The 20,631-nt window shown below is 44.0% G+C and overlaps 4 protein-coding genes across 4 annotated transcripts; 1 reads left to right on the top strand and 3 right to left on the bottom strand.

Moving 5' to 3' along the window:
- Window positions 1-3,082: 3,082 nt before the first annotated feature.
- K441DRAFT_138520 (ribonuclease T2) lies at window positions 3,083-4,952 on the bottom strand. The gene is made up of 5 exons (XM_067640116.1): window positions 4,396-4,952; window positions 4,059-4,328; window positions 3,915-4,002; window positions 3,487-3,865; window positions 3,083-3,424 (listed from the first exon to the last, which is right to left on the bottom strand). Exons 1-5 carry the CDS (start codon window positions 4,481-4,483, stop codon window positions 3,302-3,304), a joined length of 948 nt encoding a protein of 315 aa, XP_067503000.1. The 5' UTR covers window positions 4,484-4,952; the 3' UTR covers window positions 3,083-3,301.
- Window positions 4,953-5,290: 338 nt separating this feature from the next.
- On the top strand, window positions 5,291-6,877 carry K441DRAFT_706089 (uncharacterized protein; the record flags this gene model as incomplete). Its single annotated transcript, XM_067653635.1, has 5 exons — window positions 5,291-5,365; window positions 5,402-5,598; window positions 5,639-6,088; window positions 6,136-6,394; window positions 6,469-6,877. The coding sequence occupies 5 exons, from the start codon at window positions 5,291-5,293 to the stop codon at window positions 6,562-6,564; spliced, it is 1,077 nt and encodes a 358-aa protein (XP_067502999.1). The 3' UTR covers window positions 6,565-6,877.
- Window positions 6,875-7,733, bottom strand: K441DRAFT_661385 (glutathione S-transferase; the record flags this gene model as incomplete). Its single annotated transcript, XM_067648863.1, has 1 exon — window positions 6,875-7,733. A coding segment is annotated over one exon (704 nt), but the record flags the coding sequence as incomplete, so codon positions are not given.
- Window positions 7,734-13,136: 5,403 nt separating this feature from the next.
- Window positions 13,137-14,404, bottom strand: K441DRAFT_661384 (DUF924-domain-containing protein). Its single transcript, XM_067648862.1, has one exon. It carries the CDS (start codon window positions 14,324-14,326, stop codon window positions 13,424-13,426), a length of 903 nt encoding a protein of 300 aa, XP_067502997.1. The 5' UTR covers window positions 14,327-14,404; the 3' UTR covers window positions 13,137-13,423.
- Window positions 14,405-20,631: the final 6,227 nt, after the last annotated feature.

The following is a 20,631-nucleotide window of genomic DNA, read 5'->3' as shown; positions in this document are numbered from 1 at the left end:
CTATAAACGGCTAGTAGCAGTAAAGAAATAGAGCTTATAGACTTAGCTTATCGCTAAAGTATATACCTAGGTATCTATAGCCTACCTTAGAAAGAATAAAACCTATAAGATTATTAATAAATAATATTACTGGCCTAGAATAGTTATAGATATTAACTATTATATACGGAACTATAATAACTACTATAGGTCTATAATTCCACGAGATAAGACTCTAGAACTATTAAAACCTCTTTTAATACTAAAACACCCTTAGTAGTATATCATTATAGATTTCTATAAACTACCTCTAGACCGTAACAGATACGATATAGTTATAATTCTAATTAACTACTTTAGTAAGCGCCCGTTTTTAATCCCCTATTATAAAAATATTATTACTTAAGAGGCGGCCTAATTATATATCTACTATATCTACCAAATTTATGGACCGCTAGATACTATTATATTTAATTATAGGCCGTAGTTTATATTGGCCTTCTAGAATAAGTTTACTTAAATAATAGGTATTAGGCTAAAGCTTTCTATAGTATACTACCCATAAATAGATGGTTAGATAGAGATTATAAATTAATATTTAGATTAGAGACTTCGGCCTTTTATTAACTACTTTTAGGATAACTAGGCCGAACTATTACCCTTAATAGACTATACCTAAGCAACCTTATCCTATAACTTTATAGGATTTACCCCTATCTAACTAAAAATAGGCTACTTACCCTATATAAGCTTTAACTAGGATAGACTAAAAGGGCCCTAAACTATATATAAAAAACTACCTTATAAGGAAGCTTAGTAGTATACTAAGCGCTTAGAAAAAGCCTAAATAGTAGCCTATATAAATCTAGGAAAAGCCTAAATATTAATAAAATAGTAGGTAAATAAGTATAGACGTAAGCCTGACTTTACTATAGGTAATAGGGTTTAGGTTATAATAAAGAACTAAAAGACGGGACGGCCTAGCCGTAAGGTAGACTATTAGATAGTAGGACTATATAAGGTCCTTAAAAAGATACGCAACTTATATAAAGTAAAGCTCCTAGATTTAATAAAAGTTTACCCTATCTTGCTAAATAAGTTATAAAAAGCCGCGGATAACTTATTACCCAGATAAAAGAACAAACCTCCTCTACTAATTAAAGTTAATAGCAATAATAAATAGGAAATTAAAGAAATACTAGCTTATAAACTAGTAAGGAGAACGCTAAAGTTCTATATTAGTTAGAAAGGATATAACCTAAATCCCACCTGGTACCCTATATAGAACTTTATTAGCAGTCTCTATAAGTTTAAAAATTTTATAGCTGTTACCCTAATAAACTAGAGCCTTTAAAGTACCTAAATAAGTAAATAGAGTACTAGTATAACGAAGATAATAAGCTATTAGAAGAATATAAGAATAAGAACGCTTTATAGATGTAATATAGATATATAAAGCCTAAGGGCAGGCTTTACTAAAGGGGAGGGTAATATTACGGCACTAGCAGAAAATGGTAGAACTTAGTTAGTAGAATTTAGTAGAACTTTACGGTTATATAACTAGAGGACTGTATAAAAGAACCCTACTTTGGCTAGTACTACTCTTCTTCTTCTTTCCTTTCTCTAGCTTTAAGTCCTTGTTTATAGACAATCTAGTTATATAGGCTTACGCGTCCCTCTTGCCGTGCTTATGCCTCGATTAACTAAGTCGCTAATAGCTAAACTATAAAATAAGAGGTAGCCAAGTTATACAACGGCTTACGTGTTATAAGTTTAGAATATAAAAATATAGAAATATAGGAACGTGCGTAATATACTAATATACTAACGTCCTAACGTACTTAGTATATTTCTTAGGCGCGGTATTATATATTTAAAGGACTATAGTCCCTACCTTAGATATATTACGGCACTATTACAGACCCTAGTTAGGGGCTCGGCCGAGCCTTGGAGCCATGCATATAGATATGTCCTTTACTCCAATAATGTTTCTATTACCTATTGAGAAATTAAAACTAGCATATCCTCTATGAAAATTCGCATTGAGTAAGGAAGCTTTCACCGGCGTTTCAATTGATTGAGGGCTTGAGATTACCTTCTTTATCCCTAGGACCTGCCAATTGTAGTAAAAGCCAGCTAGCAAGGGACAGAATTTTCTGCGAAAATATTAGCCTGAACACGTATTCATTGATTCAACGCTGCTGTGGATATGGTCTCCTAGTCTTGTAAAACTAAGTCTCTGTCCTCACAGTTAAATTCCGATGTTAGGAGAGATCTTCATACTGTGTAGACGTTGCAAGGAGAAGAGGCATGAGTTTAACATAATACCGGGAATCTTCAAACGAGACATATTAGCCAGGAAACCAATTTTAGGTTGTTCCAAAACCACGCGCTTGGGCAAACAAGCTCTAAAGCAAATTTTTGCAATGGCAAAGGAAGGATTTACGAACCCCTTTTCCTCTTAGAATGTCACGCGTCCCCGCGGAAGTGTGCTGGCTAAATACGAAAAGACGTGGCAGTCGATTTTAACCGCAGTCGCACTACGAGTCGTGGAATTTAGCTCAAACAGGCCTGCCCCGCCATCCCGAAGTTTGGCTGCGCTACTGTGTCGGAAATCCGGGGTAGCGTACCGACGGACGGGAGTGAGCAGACAAAGGCGGCCGGCATGATCCTGAGTTTGATTGGACAGCTCTGCCAAGTATGTGAAGAGTTTTCGCTCTCGTGAAGACACAAAACTAGAGACTTGCGAGTGGGCATGCTGTGGCTGTGAGTACCCATTACTATCAAACGAAGCCTATGCTTTTCGCTGCACTTTTGAATTAATTTACAGTAGACGAGTACGAGGAAGCCCAAGTATCGTTACTGGACCTAAACTACCACAGTAATGACCGTCCCAGCCCAACCCTATCCATATCTTCAGGAGAGGGAACTTGGAAATAGATACTTTTTGGAAACTCCAGATAAACGGCCACAGAATTTCTAGAAGATAGAGTAATGACTTACGTTTTGGTATAGGTGCATGTATCGAATATTTGTCCGACCTTTCACGATGCTTCCCAAGTCAATATCCTAGCTGTGCATGCCAAAGCATGTTGTAGTGGGCAGAGCACCAAGAAGGCGGTACGCGTCATCTTTTCGTCAGACGATCCGCACGTTAAATAAAGCTAAATGCAAGAGAATTTTTGCATACCAGTCTAGCCTATTCAAGTGCTTTTCGACGGTTTTCAACAATCCTTATATCCTTGCTGTTCTCATTCAAAATATTACCATCAGAAAGGAACTAGCTTCTCAGTACATACACGACTTGCACTCTCTACACCATCTATTTCTCTGAGCCGGGAGTTCGTTCATAGTAGTGTATTGCTCCAGCAGATGTTGCGCAATTTGTATTGGACCCACTCGCATTCACAGGGACAGAGTGACCGTACTGCGGCTTTCCGTGTACCTAAAATAAAGTTCAATCTAGGTATTACAGACGGACGTTAAAGTCATTGAAGGATTACTTACATGGGAGTAATACCAGACCTCACTTAAGACCGTGTAGCCCTTGTCTAGAGTACCATTCCCAGCTGCTGTGCTGTTGTAACTCGGACCGGAGCACCCAATGTACGGGACGGCGCCATGGTGGTGGGTGAGAGCATCCCGCAGATCCGAGATCGAGTACGTAGTGTGATTAGAGGGGCGGATGCCTGCACTAGAGAGCCAATGCCATGTAGGGAGCCTCTTGTAGTAAAGAATAGCGGTTTCGAAGAAGTCCACAACGTCCTCATGCTGCCTATATTCGGGGCCGTAGCAAGGGACATCAAATGTAGAGTAGCACGTGGCGTGCTTGGAAAACTCGTGACCCCAAAAGTCATAGTTCGGGCTGCCTTGCGAGATCCAATACCTGCCATACCTCTTAGTTTACCAGGATGTGTTTTGATAATCTTACTTACTTATTCATATACTCCAAGAGGTCGTATTTGCCAAATGGCTCGAGGAAAGTCCCGATATTTGGCCCCTTGTAAGGCGGCACACGAGTTCCTAAAGGAAATATCAGAATTAGAGTGTTCCATATTGGAAATGTTAGATTGACGAACCATTGGACAGGCCATTCGTTGTATTTGGAGAAGGCGAAGGATCATACTGTCGGTTGAGATCGCAATACTGGGTGAAAGATCCATTACAAAAGTCGGGCCACAACCCATGAAGAGTCCAGGAGTTGCGAGGTAGTACCTGGCCCTCCGATTCAAGGCCTGTATATGTATCCCAAAACTGTGTGCTGAGCACAAGGCCGCCGTAGGTTTCCGCACAACAGCTGTCAACTTTTGAGGGAACCGTCCCGGGAGAGCATGAGAGCAAAAGAGGACCTGTGATTGGAATTAGACGAGCTCGTATGTGTGGCGAACTGGGGTCTGGGGAGTTCACTTAAAATACATGTGTGGTTCGAGCTACTTTCATTGTAGAGCGAGGCATATGCTGCACTGAGGAGCACCGCTCCGCTTACAGTAATTTGGAGTTTCATTTTTACAGCAATTGAGAAGGGAAAGGGGCTTTTAAACAACCTGGAGTTACGTGGCGGAAAGCTGAACGTAAAGACCTACCTTACGAAGTCACTAGGATCCGAAGCTCCATTCCTACTTGGGGAGGTGATACAAAACAGCCGAAATAGAAACTAGGTGTTCCTGCAGTACCTGGAACTCCCTCGTGTTCAGCCCATTGGCTCGAGATGGAGATAAGATGGCTCGCCACATATTTAGTTACTGGTCGTGAAGGCCCGAAGCCTTAATGTATGCATTTGAGGCCTTGGCTAACAGTTGTCCATGACAAGATCCAGGAAACCGTGCGCGCTCTGTGGGCCCTCTGTGGATAAGAACTCGTATTCTGCCTCGGAGCTCGAAAGCGAGGCCGCAGTCGCATTCCCATTACTTTGGTAACTCATTCCGTTAATTCCGAGTTGGATGAACGTATAATTTCATGATGGCTGAGCTGGGTTGAAGACGAAGGAGTGTTCTCGATCGGCGGGCTAATGTACATTACATGTACCTAGTCGTCCGCGCGGCCCAGGCGAACTACAAGGGGATAACACGAATTGCTCAGACGCCCCCCCTGCTAGTATGGTACACAAAATAGCCTAGCCCTGCTATACTCCTTGGGGCTCGCTTATTTTCCTCCCCATACTAGCAGGGGGGCGTCTGAGGCATTGATGTTACCCCTTGTACGTCCATTGTTATCTCCGAAAGAAGGCTTACAACAACCGCCGCAACCTTCAAGCTCTCCCAATGCGTTTGGCCTCACATCCTCCACACAAAATATTTATGAGAGAAAAATCATGGCGCCAACGTCCTCCGTAACACTTCTCCCAGTGCGCCGACCGACCACCGCCTCTAACCCACCCTCCAATCACGTCGACAACCCTCCTACGTCATTCAAGAACCCGTAGCCTTCTTTCGATAACTCTCACGGCTTGTCCACCATACTGAAGGCACGGTTTTCGCCCTCTAGAAACTTCGTTCCAATCCCAAGCACTCGCGATGAGCTGGTGCAGGTCTGCAAACCAGATTTTGGGGCCAGTGTACTGGGAGGGCTCAAAGCCACCTGGATTGGGCATGCAAGTTTCCTTGTTGAAACCTCGACCCTGTAGGAGCACCTCGAGGTATAACGATCCCTCTGGATCCAGTCTGAGCAACAAAGCGGGACCATATAGGATGGTCGGACCAACCCGGTTTTTGCCTACACCGTGCTCTTTGCAGGACCTCCCGGAAATTGATGTTGTTCTCATTAGTCACGATCACCATTATTACCTAGACTCGAATACTATCAAGAAAATACATGCGAAAAGCAAAGGACACGTACGATTCTTCTGCGGGTTGGGCGTGAAGATGTGCCTTTTAGGTTTGGGCGTAGGGTTAAAGCCAGAAGAAGTTATGGAGTTGGATTGGTGGGATGGAGTACAACTATCGGTGGAAGGTGTTAGCAGCGTCAATCTTGTGTGCACGCCTGCGCAACATCGTAGTGGAAGAGCTGGGTGGAACTTCCAAGTAACATTGTGGTGCTCTTGGGTCATAGAGAAGATACCAAACGGCGTAGAAGGGTTACAGCTTGCGGATGCATCATCTACGTCTTCTGAGTGCCCCAAAAGAACCCTTGCGTAGAGAAGAAACTTTTCTTTGCAAGTACAAACGTCTACGTCCGCGATATGTATATTATTGACAACTTTGTAGGAGGTACGGCATACTGCGCTGTAGCTAAAGATGAGGAACCATCACACTTAAATTCTTCTGTACCTCCCTGTCCCGCATTTGCCGAAATAGGCGATCTGTACGGCTCTTTCGACCTCGCATTACTACCAATTAGTTGCTACTCTTCACGATCTTTCATTTCTTCTGTGCATTCTTCGCCCGAAAACTCGATTTCATGCACAAAGACATCCGTAGTAAGAAAAGCATTGGAATGCACCACGGTACATTCAGAGCTAGCCTTAGTGCGCATTATGAAGATATCACCTAGCCACCGAAAAGGTGGAAGAAGGCCTGTGAGGAGCAAGGTCTGACGTGGGGAGAAGATATTGGGGTTTGCGATATTGGAGAGACAGTCGCAGTTTGATTGGCTCTCTTCAACTTCTTTCATACCCAATTGTGGGATTTCGAATGCCGTAAGGCCTCATAATGGTTTCCAAGTTGACGAGATGCCCGCGAGATCTTTAGAGAAGCTTTTCAATTCTCTTGCAGAGCTGGAATTATATAATTGTATAAGTATGATAGAATCTCAACATTCTGCGTTATATACAACTACTAACTCTTCACATTCTGAGTACATTCTATTACTAAGGTCTTTATTTTAATTACATGCGATTAATCGGTAATAGGTATGTTTCATGCTCAACATCTAGGCCATAGGCCATATCCATTTTAGTCACCTTTAGATTTCATTGAACAATCCTCTAGTGTTCTCTTTTGGTTGCTTTTATTCTTCGATTAAAACATTTGACTCCTTTTCGCAGTTTATAGTTTAAATTTATACTACTATATGAACACTAGAATATGCAGGAGTGATTATTTATCTCCATACTTAATGAGGATTGAAATGTGCCTGCTCCACGAACGGTGGGCCTCTGACCTCGCAGAGCACCGGCGCGCCTCCAAACGCCTCCTTGACTCCCTCCTGCTCTAGCAGCCTAAGATACCAACTAGTAACCTCTGGATACTCCTTGCGCGCCTCCACATCAAGAAGGAACTTGAATGCCCACATCAAGCTCGCAGCAATGCTTAAATCGGCAAGCGACAGCTGTGCATCATCAACCAGCCACTTCCGGCCCTTCAGATGCGATTCGATGCGCTTCAAAGCGCGCACAAACGCGGCCTCCTTATCCTTCACTGTCTTCTCGACATACTCGCCGCGACCGAGCATTGGGCCCATGACAGCGGAGACGTTTGGGAAAATCTCCGAGTCGGATACGCCAATCCACATCTGCACGAGCGCGCGCTCCTCGGCGTTCCTGCCGAGCAGCTGCTCGCGCTTGGGGCCCGAGTCGGCTAGGAAGTGCGCGATGGCGGTGCCTTCGGCGAGGTAGAAGCCGGAGGGCGTTTCGAGCGCGGGGATCTTGCCCATGGGGAATTTGGCCAGGAATTCGGGCGTCTTGTTGGTCTCGCCGAAGACGAAATTCGGTGCGATCTTGACCTCCAGGCCATTGATGTTGGCCGCCGCAAGGGCCTTCGTGACACGGGCGTGCAGTATTGTTGTTATTGTATGGATGGTTGCGAAGGGCGCCATAACTGCAGCAAAAATTGTTGAATTAGTAATGAGATAAAGATTTCAAGAGAGGACGATTCTTGTTTGTACTGTCTGATCTGAGGAGAAAAACCACCACGACCGTCCTATCTTTTATATTTCTACCTCTTCGTGATACCAGCTACCCCGCTAGTCGATACGAAATACGAACCATGCCTTCCAGGGGTACCTTTGTTGCTGCCTTAACGCATTAATAATCTGAAAGTCAGAGAATCGGCGCCTTTCACCACCTATTTCACCCACTACCTCTCTCTGAGTAACTGTTGTATAGGGCATAAATTATGGCTGTGACCCGTATTTTGCACTCATGTGTCGAAGATGAAGCAGCTCGCGTTCCACCCTGGGGTCTGATCTCGGCCGGACTAAGAACGGCGGACCTGCTTGGTAATATGCTTGCCGGATAAGGACGTGCGGACTGTGCAGAGTATGCCTCTTTGTGATACACCGGGCCACGTTTGTCGGCGTCAGGCGTTACTGATGCCTGAGGTTCCGTCACGGTCGGTGTATTTTGGTGGTAGCCTCGTCAACGCTGTACGGGCGAGCTGATCTGGGGAGTTTAAGGTAGCTTTTGCGGAAACCTATGCGCTTCTGCGGGAGAACCTACTGTTGATAGCTAAGGTATTTTGTGGGTGAGCTGCCTATTAAGACGCGGAACACACGCTAAAGTGAGTGGAGGAGCTCTCTAGGCTGAACACATGATAACGAACCATTAACTAAACCCATATCTCGAAAGCAGAACGAGCATGGACTACTTGGTTAAATGAATAAGACATCGCCTGCCCTTGGGAGTAGACATGGACTTAGCTTATCCCTTAACGCGTTGAGGCGCTAAGCTGGCTCGTGCATGAACACCGGCGGAGCGTCTCCGGGCACATTCATCCCACACATTCAAGATTAGTAAGCGCTTACTAAGTCCCGCACGGGCCGCTATCGCGAACTTAATTTAAATAATAAAGCACTATTTACATATATAATACTCCAATATTCGGCCGTCTATTTCAATAGGATCTTTTCCCTTTTTATTACTACGCGTTCGCTTGGCCTAAGGGGACCTAATAGCAAGTATACTAGCTTTATAAGCCTTATGCGCGTCTATAAAAGCTCCCTATTACGGTCGCTTTAATTTTAACGGAATAATAATCTCTTTCGGCTTGGTATTACTAGGACCCTTATTAGTATCACTTAAGATTAATATAAAATTACTACGGGCTAATTAAGTATAGGTCCTTTAAGCTCTAGTACGCGCCGCTTTACCAGATTAATAGAATAGGAGAGGTAGCGGCTCTTAATAATTATTAGATGCCGAATGGTTCGCAATAGGCTTCTTCTTACTAATATTTTGGTAAAGGTCGTCTAATATAGTACCTTAGAGTACTTCCGCGTTATTAAGCCACAAGTTATCGTCCTCCCCCGCTTCTAAAATAACCACCTTATCCTCCAACCCCCCTAAAACTTTGTTATATAGCACCGACGGCTTATTAAACGGTTGCTCCTTATCCTCCTTAATATCCTCATCTACTTCATCGGCCAGTTCTTTATTTTAGATTAGAAAATAGCTAAAATCTATACTACCGCTTAGTTAAGTAGGTCTAAACTCTACCTTCTCCTTTTACTTTTAGGCCTCCTCCTGCCTTTCCTTTTAGAGCTCTTGCTTAGCTACATCGGCAGCATATTTAGTAATCTTAGCACTTATTTTGCCCCGCTGGTTAGCCTTACTATACTTCTTTTTAAGTAGTGGCTGTCAGCGAGCCTTTTAAGAAACCTTAAATAGAGCGCCCTTAGGTAGCGATTAAAGCTCTACCTATCTAATTAAAATAGCTATTTAGGCTACCTTAAAGTCTTTAAATTTATTAGTAAGCTCGCCTATTTCTTTAGTAGAAAGGTCCTTAATAATATTAAGGAGGCGGAGAACTAATAGCTAGATCCTAGTAAGAGCTTCCAGGTGCCCTAGCAGAGGGTCGCCCTAAAACGCCATATTCTTAATATATTGCGGCTGCTAATCTAGAGCGGTAATTAGCTTTATTACAATATACTAGCAAGGGTAGATTAAAGCTAGCAATATGGAAAGCCTCTATATTAAGCACCGAATAAGCATATAATAACAGGGGAGGCTATATCGGTAGGGGTCCTCACAGTTATAGTCGTCTTGCTTCCACTCCCAATCGGCCTACTTTTACTTTTCCTTATTCGTTAAAGCTCTTACGCCACATATAGAGTTAAAGATTCGCTAAAGCGCGTAGTGTATTACCACACCATTAACCTACGTAAAGTGGTGTTAAAAGAGGTCTAGGGTAATAATTTAAGGGAGGGACATTTCGGACGTATATTTAGATTTAATTAACTCCTTACACAATATTAAAATCCACCTCTTTAGCTTAATTAATAATTGGTAAAGCATTTTAATCCTCTATTAATACCCTTACCTTATTAACTTACTACTATACCTAAATTTAGAAGGTATTTAGTAAGGGAGTAAGCGGTTAAGGAAAAGTCGACGTTAAAATAAGGTTTTTAAGCTAGGGAACAGAATGTTACCATAAGATATTTAGATAAGCTTTACTATAGGCCGGCCTATAATAAAGCTCATCTAAATACCTTATAGCGATATTCTATTCCCTAGCTTACTAAAACTTACCTAATATAACAGGTAATTATCTAGCTCTCCTTTTTAACGTATATAGTCTAAAACTATACCTTATTATATAGGTGTAGCTTATCTAGGACTGCCTTTTAATTAGCTTTAAGCTCTACTACCGTTTTAGATTTTAGGTAGGGCTAAAATAGTTCCTTTACTACCTTCCTTTCTTCTGCTAAGTAGCTATATAGCCTTTTAGCCTTTATCTAAATCCCCTTATCAATCCGCTTCTTTATTACCTTTATAGCGTACCACTAGCAGTACTAGAAAACAACTATAATTAACTGCCCTACTAATAAGGCGGCTGCAAGGCCCTTACCAAAATCGGTAATAATAACTTTAGGTAGCCGTTTCCAAAGTTTCTGCTAAGTAGACTCCAGTAAAAAGGTCTAATCTAGCTAAGACTTACTTTTAATAAACGATTGCATTACTAGAAAAGAGGACCCTATATTAATAACGCCAGTAATAATAGCTAATAAGAGCTTAGATCAATTGGTATTAAATATAGCATCTATTTAGCAGCTAAAGTTAGTAATAAACCTTTATACCAAATCTACCTAGATAGGAAGCCAGAATATAAGCTACTAGAGACTCTGGGCAATTAGACGACCTAATTCTAAATTAATTATATAGGTATATTAAGACCGGTACTTAAATCTATACTAATAGAGAAGCAGCTTAAGCGCGCCAAGCGCTCGCGGCTAGCCCTTAGCTCTACTAGGAAGGCCGCTTAATAATTATATTAAGCTATAGTATTTCTTCTTGCTTATATATAACTCTTAGGCAGAAAGCTAACGCTATATAGTAAAATAGGTCTCCTAAGTTGCCCTAAAAGCGTAGGCTTCTACGGCTGCCTCTTTAGCCTCTAGTAGTTAATCCTAGTGGCTAATATAAGCAAGGGGATTCGCGATAAAGTCGTGTTTTAGAGCCTCTAGAGTATCTGGATTAAAGTGCTTAGCATACGTAATAGTCGCCACCCATCCTTTAATATTACCTATATAGCCAGGAAGCTTCTTCCAGGCCACCTAAATACACCAGCCGTAGTTCTTTTAGTATACCTTAGTAGCCTCTCGCTACCGGTTGCTATTTTTACCATAGAAGTCGTCTAACTTGCGGTAATTCCGGGTATACTTACTATGGTATTTACAGCCAAAGACACAGTACGGCTGTAGAGTGGTTTTATCGCCTAAGGACAGTATAATAATAAAGAAGTCTTTACTAAAGGCGTAGTCCTAGTATTAATTAAACGCGGCGTTAGGATCCTTAAAGGTCTCACCATTATATAACTCTAAAAGGTGGTGGGCGGGCATAGAGTTAACTACCTTTTTTACTACTAGAGCTAGGTCCAGGTATAAACGGTAGTTCAGCTACTACTCTAGACGTTAGATCTTAACTTCTAGTAATAGCGATTAAAGCCATAATAGAAGAGGATTATTTATATTGTGTACCAAAGGAGCAAAAGTAGCACGACATTTATAACCGCTAGGGGTTAGAGTTCTAGGAGGGGGTAGAGGAGAAAATAACTCCTACGCAGAGGCCTACGCTAAGCTCTCTACACCTACATACTATAGCCGGCGAAGCCAAGATAGAGTTAACGGAGCCTAAAAAACCTTATACTAAGCAGCTAGAGTAACCTAGTAAAGGGGGGGTAGGGTATTAAGGACTTTAATAGGGTTACTCTGGCGATCACTAGGTTTTCATACCGGAGCAGCAGAGGCAGTCTAGGTAGTATAGGCAGTATAGGCAGCAGGGCAACGCTGCAGGAGCTTATTAAGGTCAGGAAGAGTCGAATTAATATTAAACAAAGAGCTATCGGCTATGCTATATAGTAGGAAGTTAATATAGGCTTTGCAAGGTGTAGATTTGGAGCGACTTTATAGTAGAAAACTTCTAGAAACTTGCTATTAAAGTCGTCCAACTTCGGCGTTATATCTTAAACCTAGCACTAATGTTTACTTTATAAGCTGTTTAGGGCTTTTAGTCTATATAATACGCTATTAATTCCGCGCCCCGAACTAGTCTATTTACCATATAGTTGCATAGATATTCTATAATGTAAATTGCGGTAAGGACATACTTTTTTAAAGTTCTTCAGCCACCCCGATAGCGGCCCGTGCGGGACTTAGTAAGCGCTTACTAATCTTAAATGTGTGGGATAAATGTGCCCGGAGACGCTCTGGAACACCGGTATCACATAAAGGTTCGAATAAGGGCTTCCTATTGGCTAATCCTTATCGACATCACCGGGTTAAGGGATAGAATACTACTGGACAGGGGCCGGAAGAAGATTGCTGTGAATGGCGCGCAAAGTAAAATACTGCCGAAAGCGATTGAATTGATGGCATTTTTAAGTTCGTAAACAATACAGTGAGAGTGAAACGTTTTGTTTAAATACGTTGTGGTTCTTTTATGCGCTGTTAAGGCGTACGCTTGACTTGCAGCATCCTTGTAGTCTCGCGAATGGCTTTATATAATGAAAAGTATGAGTTCCTCTATCCCTTAACCCGCCACGTTGAGTCCATCTGTTATCGATAAGGATTTAGCCAATCAGATCAATAGGATCAAATTGCCGTAGGCGGTGTTCTGCACGGACCATATACCAGATGGACGCTGGCGGGTTTCAGGGATACATGTGATGTTGAAGTACTTCAGAAGGCTATCCAAAATCCACATAATGTAGCGAAAGCTAAAGAATGGGTCCTGATGTGTGCGCCTTTATCAATGCACTAGAATGTAGCTTCGAACATATTTAGTGCAGTGGACTTAACCATCATGAAATATTCTGAGAAATCTGTATATAATATCATTTCAAATTAAAGCCATGATAGCAGCCTGATATATAGAGAACCTGTAGTAATTAAATGTCGCCTTTGATTGACTATATGGCGTCAACGTTATTAGGCCCGCTGCTCGGCCTGCGACACTAACCTACCTTGTGCCTTCCGCTATCAAAATGCCAAAAACAACAATGTCCTTTCCGCATCACAAACTGGTTTTGGGATACGGCATTCAGCTCAACCGCTGCGTGATTCGACGCTCTCAACTCTTCCCAACACCGAATGTCTCCCCACCGTCATCCAACCACTTCTGCTCCTCCTCTGTAGTCCGCCTTCCCAGCACCTCATTGCGATGCGGGTAGCGCCCAAACCTCTCTATGATATCCGCATGTGTCTTCTGATGGCCTGTATTCTGGTCAATGTATGCGAGCATATCTTCGTACTTCGGTCCTGCTTTGACCACCTCAGCGCGAAACTCCGCAAACAGTTCAGCGGCCAGCTTATGATCCGCAAGGGATTCGGAGTGCATCAATGGCATGTAGAGCCAGAAACGGTGGGCGGCAGAGAGTCGGTAGAGTGGGTAGTGGTCTGGGCGTGGTACAGGGCTGTCGGGGGAGATGAGGTGCCTGATGAGCGACGTTGCTATGGTATCGTAGTGATTGTAGACAAGTGGGAGTGTGGAGGGTGTGCGAAATACATGGCGCGGTATTTGATCAAGGAGTAGGATGAGGCTTAATGCTGTAGAAGCACCATCTTCTCCGTCATTTTCGAGTGATTGCTCTGTAATTTCGCGAAGGAAGGGTTCCGCAATTGCTGGAGATGGAGTGTTTGGTATTTGGCATTTCTCTGGTCCGATGGACTCGAGAGCTTGGAGGAAGTTGATGCGGCAGCTAACATCGAAAGAAGCTTTTTCTTCTGGTGATGCCATCCACCACCGCTTCATCAATTCGGGAGTGGGAAGTGTTGCGCCTTTAGGGAGGCCAGCAAACCAGACAGATTGCACATGCTTGTAAAGGCTGGGGTTGAAGATATCCTTATTGAGGGTGAAAAGGCGGAGGGATGTCATGTCGGGAAATGAAAGTAGTTTGGTGTTGAATGCGAGAATCGATAGCACCGTCGGGCCTATTAGCATTAGATGCGAGGGCCAGTAAGGCTGTTGGAGCATCCAGAGTGAAAGACATTGCTCTCCGCTAAATACATCGATTCAGTTGAGGTAGACTTTAGCCAAGAAAGCCTGGATTTCTAACTCGGACGCCGAGCTGAGCGATGGCGAGAAAGTCGCGCCAAAGTTCTCCACTCTCCATGCTTTAGAGATTATAAATTAAAGAATAATAGGCGTATACCGCAACTAAAAATGGGACCTTATATGAGCACAATTATCTAGTTTTTGTAATAAATTTTTTTTCAAGCCGGCCACGTGACAAAGCAAGAAATCTGCTCCGGTTTAATGATTTTTCTGCTGCAGATGTTAACGTGAACGCATAGTTATGACGATTTGGAACGCACAAACGAAATTCATTAAGAACCATCGTAACTATGCCAACCGTCATAACCCTGTCGCTCACGTTACTTATTCTTAACAAGGTTTTATAAAGAACTCTGCACCTATGCGATACATCTACTTTGCAGGGCGTTGTAGGCAGAATTGCGGGCCCTGATATAGCTGCAAGCTTCTGTACCTACGTGGAGGCAGAGAACTTCAAGGAGCTGAGCGAGGGGCTTTGCGGACGAGCTCAGGGGTAAGCTATGCACGGAGCTCTGCCCACACAGCCAATGGAGCATGCAGTGCGCGGGGGATTCAAGGGGGTCTCCTTGAAGCTCTACTCGAAGCTCTAAACGAAGCTTTAAAGCTCTACTGATACCCAGCTCTAATATACTAGGAAGGCTTTATGAACACGAAGCTTTACATGGAGCTCTATATAAACGCCTACACGAAGCTCTGTATGAAGCTTCTGCTACGCAGTGAACTGGCCACGCAGTGAGGGGGAGTTTAAGGGGGTTTCCCCATTGAGGTTTGATATGGAAGTTTTACACGGAGCTCTGCACGAAGCTTTGTACGAAGTTCTGCACGAAGTTCTATATAAAGCTCTACGTGAAGCTATGTATTTTAGAAGGAAAGCTGTGAAGCAGCAGATTTGTTGGTATTGGCCGTACTCATTTCGCTCGCTCTTTTCAAGGGCCCACTTGGCTCGTCCATCCCATTGAAGGTCTTGCTAGCCCCACGGAATAAGTCCGACAATCAACGAGTGGTCCATGCATATGAACGAGGCATGTCGGAATCTCGAAGCACGGTCCGGGCCGCATACCATCTACCTCTACCCCTTTATCGACTTGCCTCGCATCACGCCACAAAGTAAGATCTTCAGCGTGTGATATTCGTTCCGGACGTTCAACCACAGGCGTCTTCTGTTTTGCTGGTCGAAAAAGAATTCATTGTCGTTTTCTCGGAAGCCTCGAGCAACTACGACCCAGTAGTTACGTATTTCTCAGAAAAGTGTACTGAGGCGCGGGGAACAGAGGATAAATTTCGGCCCACTGCCGTACGGTAGCGGTCTGTTTGCGCAGCTCCCCTTAACGAAATTGTGGCGATTTGTGAAGCGTTGGGGTTCGAGTTTCTCGATTTGCGAGAAAGTTGGGGGGAGGTCACCCTGCCAGGGAAAAAGTATAGCCAGCCATGGACAAAGGGCTTTTATTAATCGAATTATTGTTAGAAGGCTTTAGCTAGTCGAAGGTGCGCGTGTGGCGCGAATGCTTACAACCGGGATCTTGGAGGAACAGTGTGAGAGGAAAGTAATATTTGAGGCATCGAGCTGCAAACAAGGAGAGCGGACTTTCGTGATTCGCTAGCATTCTATAGTCGTCGAGAGACTGGTTGAAGCGGGTTGAGACGTGGAAGTGGTGGAAGCAGCTATGTGTCGGTGCAATAGAAAGGTGAGTACCATGATGGACACCGACGGGGGTTGCAAACGACAACGCCGACTGAAACGGCCCGTGGATTAGAAATGACAGATACGTAGGTTGAGATATAAAGGTGGGCTTTTGTCGCTCGCCGTCTCTTCCCGTTCTTCGCTCTTTTGATGTCTTTCACACCGCCGCTCTTTTGGTGTTTTTCATACCGTCGCTCTTGAGCAGGCTGCCCACCTCCCTTGTCAGCTTTCGCCGAGCCTTTCGCGCTCATTCTTGACTCATGAACCCTTCAACAAGCGTTGCGCAGCCTGCTCTCACGAGTCGCGACCGGATGTTGCTTTGAGTTGGCACCACCCCCCCTGCGACGTCCACACAAACGCTTCTGCTCGGCTGACAGCCGACTTCAAAGGGCATCTCTGAGTTGGCCGGGAGCCTTAGGCTTCCTCCTGATGCTCGCTCTCCGGGAAAGAGGTACTATTACCTGTTCTTTGCGTACCACGTGTGATTAGGATAGGCTCTCTTTGCGTACCTTGCTGGTTGGACGCTTTCTATCGGTAAAACCTACCCCTTCCAGTCCGGACGCGGGGCCCTCTCTGCCCAGCCTCTTGGGGATGGAGAATGGCGGAAAAAGCACAAGCAATCGGTGCGTCCTACACCGAGGGCTGCTCAGTGTGAAGGTGCTCAGATAGCTATGACTGCTATCTATCTCAAATCTTATCGCGCAATAACTGACAGCTCAGTCTTGAAGGTGGCATGCGCCTTCGTCATCCTGCCACAAACTCGACCAATATAACTCCAGACCCGCCCTCCTACGGCCACCCGAGACTATTGCCAAGGCTTTTGAGGAAGCTCATGCATTGTTTAGATGGACGTAGTCGACTCACGTTACGATGACCATACGCTGAAGAATGCGGCCTAAGGAACAGGCTGAGTGGGTCGTGCAGCACCTTTGCAGGCCCCCTCATGGCTCCACCTTCTCTCGTCGTAATGATCGCCCTCATCCTCCCACTCCCGCTCTCTCATTTGAACGAGAAAAAGCGCCTCCGCCCAATCCTCTAAGTCCGCGGGATTCGACTTGGGCATCTTTACCGCGGGACGCTATCTGCCGGGAAACATTGTCCCAGGCCAGAGCATAGTGGTATTACTTGCGTGGGGTTTCTGGGGTCCGGGTTGAATATTTAAAGGGCCGTGGTGTCATCCGTTGGGACTCCTCCCATAATTGCAACCTGCTCTCTCAGATACACCAAATTCGCTCAGAAAACCAAGCGTCAAACACTAAATCCAACCACCCGCAACCCATCCATCAAAATGTCTCCTTGGTAGGTGTTGCCTGCTCCCACATCAAATCAAACAACTTCAGCTCTTCCAGCAAACTCTAGCCTCTCAGTATCATCCGACCCACGTTTATACTAATCTGAACAACAGCGACTGTGCCTCCTGCTCCTGCTCTGGCGACTGCGCTAGCTGCTCCTGCGAGACCTGTGGCGTAAGTCAACGCTCCTCCTTCACTCATGGCGTCAGCCGTCCTAGAACCAACCCACTCATTCGTGCCCAGCACTAAATGGCCATACGATATCCACCCCGTTCCACTACAAGCAGAATGTACCTTCGCTGCACAATCTACAATCTTGCTCTCAAGGCAAGCACTTAGCTCGTGGTCTTTGCTCTTTTCGCGTGCCATACGGATTGGCGGACTCGAGTTGACTATCATCGTGTGGCGAAGACATTGGCTTTGACAATTTTTCCTCATTTTTCGAGAGGAGTGGGACGGATGGCGTGTTAATGTTTTGCCGCTGCATCGGGGTTTATACCTATATACGCTCGCTAACGTGAATGCAATTTTGTCCTCGACTGTGCCACGACTTGCAAGTATAGGTGCTGCACTGGTAATTGGAAAGGTGCCCTGCTGCTCTCCGCCCTATGAAATACTGAAATATAGTCAAACTCGAGAGAGAGCGTGTACCCCATTGTGAATAGCCTTAGATTGGTCCAGATTAGTCTCCAGACTCCCCATAGTATGGCGCCATCTGCGTCTACCGCCCCCGCAATCCGCTCTCCCCCCATCCCTTTCCACACTACCCTCCCAAGCCTACATGCCCATCCTATCTATTGTCCCCATCCTCACCACAATGTGCGTAGCTATCCTTAACCTGTCAAGATGGGTCGTACAGTTATCGATAACGGCTAGTCAATTAAATTAATAGAGTCATGACCCATGCTCAGGAATATGAAGCATATGATATTGCTTAATTCTCATACAAAAGTGATATATAAGCTTATTCTTTGGAGTTAAGTCGCTCAGTATGAGGTAGCCAGCAGTTGTCCTTCCTGCAGAACGATATTTTGCACACATCGCAGCCAAAAGAGCGCTTGGCGCCCTCTTCTTCCTCTGTCAATCCTTACTGTTGAGTAGAGGTTATGGCTTAGAGGGAGGTTTTTTCGCAGTCTTATTTGGTGGAGCGTTATATTAAGTCTTCTGAACAAGATCTGCATCAATTCTAGCACGATTGCGAGGCATGGTGGTGGTATAGTTAATAATTAAATTCTATCCCTTAACCCGTTGCTTCTGGCACTACGTTATCGATAGGGATCCAGCCAATAAGAGGCTCTCGTTCGAGCCTTTGTGATGAGAACTGCAACAACCTAAGGTTATTTAAATTGCCGATTTCGTCTTCTTAGTAGGAGGAACCGTATATTTAGTTTTTTTACAAGATTAATATCATTAGAGAATGTTCGTGGCACTTTAGGTACATAATTTTGCTAATAAAGTCGCAGCGTTTACATGCACACCTAATACCGGTGTTCATGCACGAGCTAGCTTGGCGTTGCGCCTCAACGGGTTAGGGGATAGCTCTGCGTACTTATTTGTCTACTCTACTAGCTTATCTATAATCTTACTAGTAAAGAATTAACTAAATATAGCGAACAGGTCGTTTTGATTAGGCGTAGGAGGTAGATCTGGGATTTGTCGAAATCGTTAATATGTAAAGGCTTAAAATCGGGCAGCTCCCATGGCTCGAGGGGTGGTTTTTTAGCAACCCGGTTTGGTGGAACTTTGTATTGGGTCGGTTGAATAAGATCTATATCATTAGGAGTACGATTAGAAGGCATAGATGATGGTAATTAATTGATCAAATCTATGTAGGCTACAAGCGTAGTTTTGATTCAGACCTGCGGAGGATAGGCCGGATAGCCCTCTCGGACAATAGACCTATCAGCTGATAGTATCCGGAGACTATCCGGATAGTCTCCGGATAGTCTTGGCAAAATACCCTAATATACTTACACTTGTAATGCACCCTCCAATATTAAATAAATAAATTTTCTATTAGTATAGATTTATAGAGCTTGTAAAGCGCTTTAAAATGGTACCACTTTTATCTAAATATCCTAAGGATAAGTAATATTATATAGGTATAAAGCTTATAAGAGCTCTGCGGAATAAGGCTTAGGGGGAGTCCCATATGGAGCTGTAAGCGACTACCGACACTGTGTCGAGATCGTCACCTGGAAGGCTCCAAGACAGCCACCCTATATATTGACTTGCAGATCAATATTGCTTGCAGATCACCGTTCCCATTTCAGCTATCTATTACCCCATCACTTTCACCTTCTTCGTGTATATATATAGAGCCTCTAGAGCTACATTTACAATCAAGTCGTTCATGCATTTCCACACTCTGCAAAGCTTACAGGAGCTCTACCAAAGCTCAGCAAAAGCTCTGCACGAAGCTCTGCACAAAGCTCTGCGTACGGAGGCTCTGCACCAAGCTCTACACCAAGCTCTACGTACAGAGGCTCTGCGCGAAGCTCTGCGGAGGCTCTGCACGAAACTCTACACAAAGCTCTGCATAAAGCTCTGCACGAAGCTCTACACGAAGCTCTGCACAAAGCTTTTATATAGAGCCTCCGTAGTAGAGCCGTCGTACGCAGAGCCGTCGTGCGGAGCCTCCGTATACAGAGCTTCGCGCAGAGCTTCGTATAGAGCCTCCGCAGAGCTTTATACAGAGCTTTATACAGAGCCTTAGCAAATACCTTTAGCTTTCCTACTAATTAGATATCTCCTTTCTACCTTTTTATTTATACTTCTCTTTATATAAAATACTATAAAATAAAATAAAAATAGGAAAAAAGAGGGGAGACTCAGTAGTTTAAATTTAGTAACTTTTATTTACTCATTATTATCCTCTAGTTCTATAATCCGATTCTTACCCTTTAGTGCTCCTACTACCGCTACTATAGGCTAAGAATTTATATTATATAATAAATATTAAGCTCCATAATCCCGCCACTTATAATTTCTATAGCACCTACTATAGAACCCTAGGAGACTCTAATATCTAGTAAAGGGGTAAGGGCCTACTAGACGACATAGAGTCGCTATATAAGCCTTATAAGGCTAGTATTAATTAGCTCTCTACCTTATATAAGTAATATAGGTTACTTATAGTTATATTTAAAGACTTACGGCTCTAAATTAGAATTATATTTATATATAAAGGCCTCCCTATCTATACCTACCTCTCTAATATACCCCCCGCCTAAGCCTCTATATTAATTACC

The sequence above is a fragment of the Cenococcum geophilum genome (genome assembly GCF_001692895.1).
Source record: "Cenococcum geophilum 1.58 unplaced genomic scaffold K441scaffold_26, whole genome shotgun sequence".
Lineage (NCBI taxonomy): Eukaryota > Fungi > Ascomycota > Dothideomycetes > Gloniales > Gloniaceae > Cenococcum > Cenococcum geophilum.
Note: the sequence above shows the minus strand (reverse complement) of the source record. Positions and strands in the feature narration are given on the sequence as shown.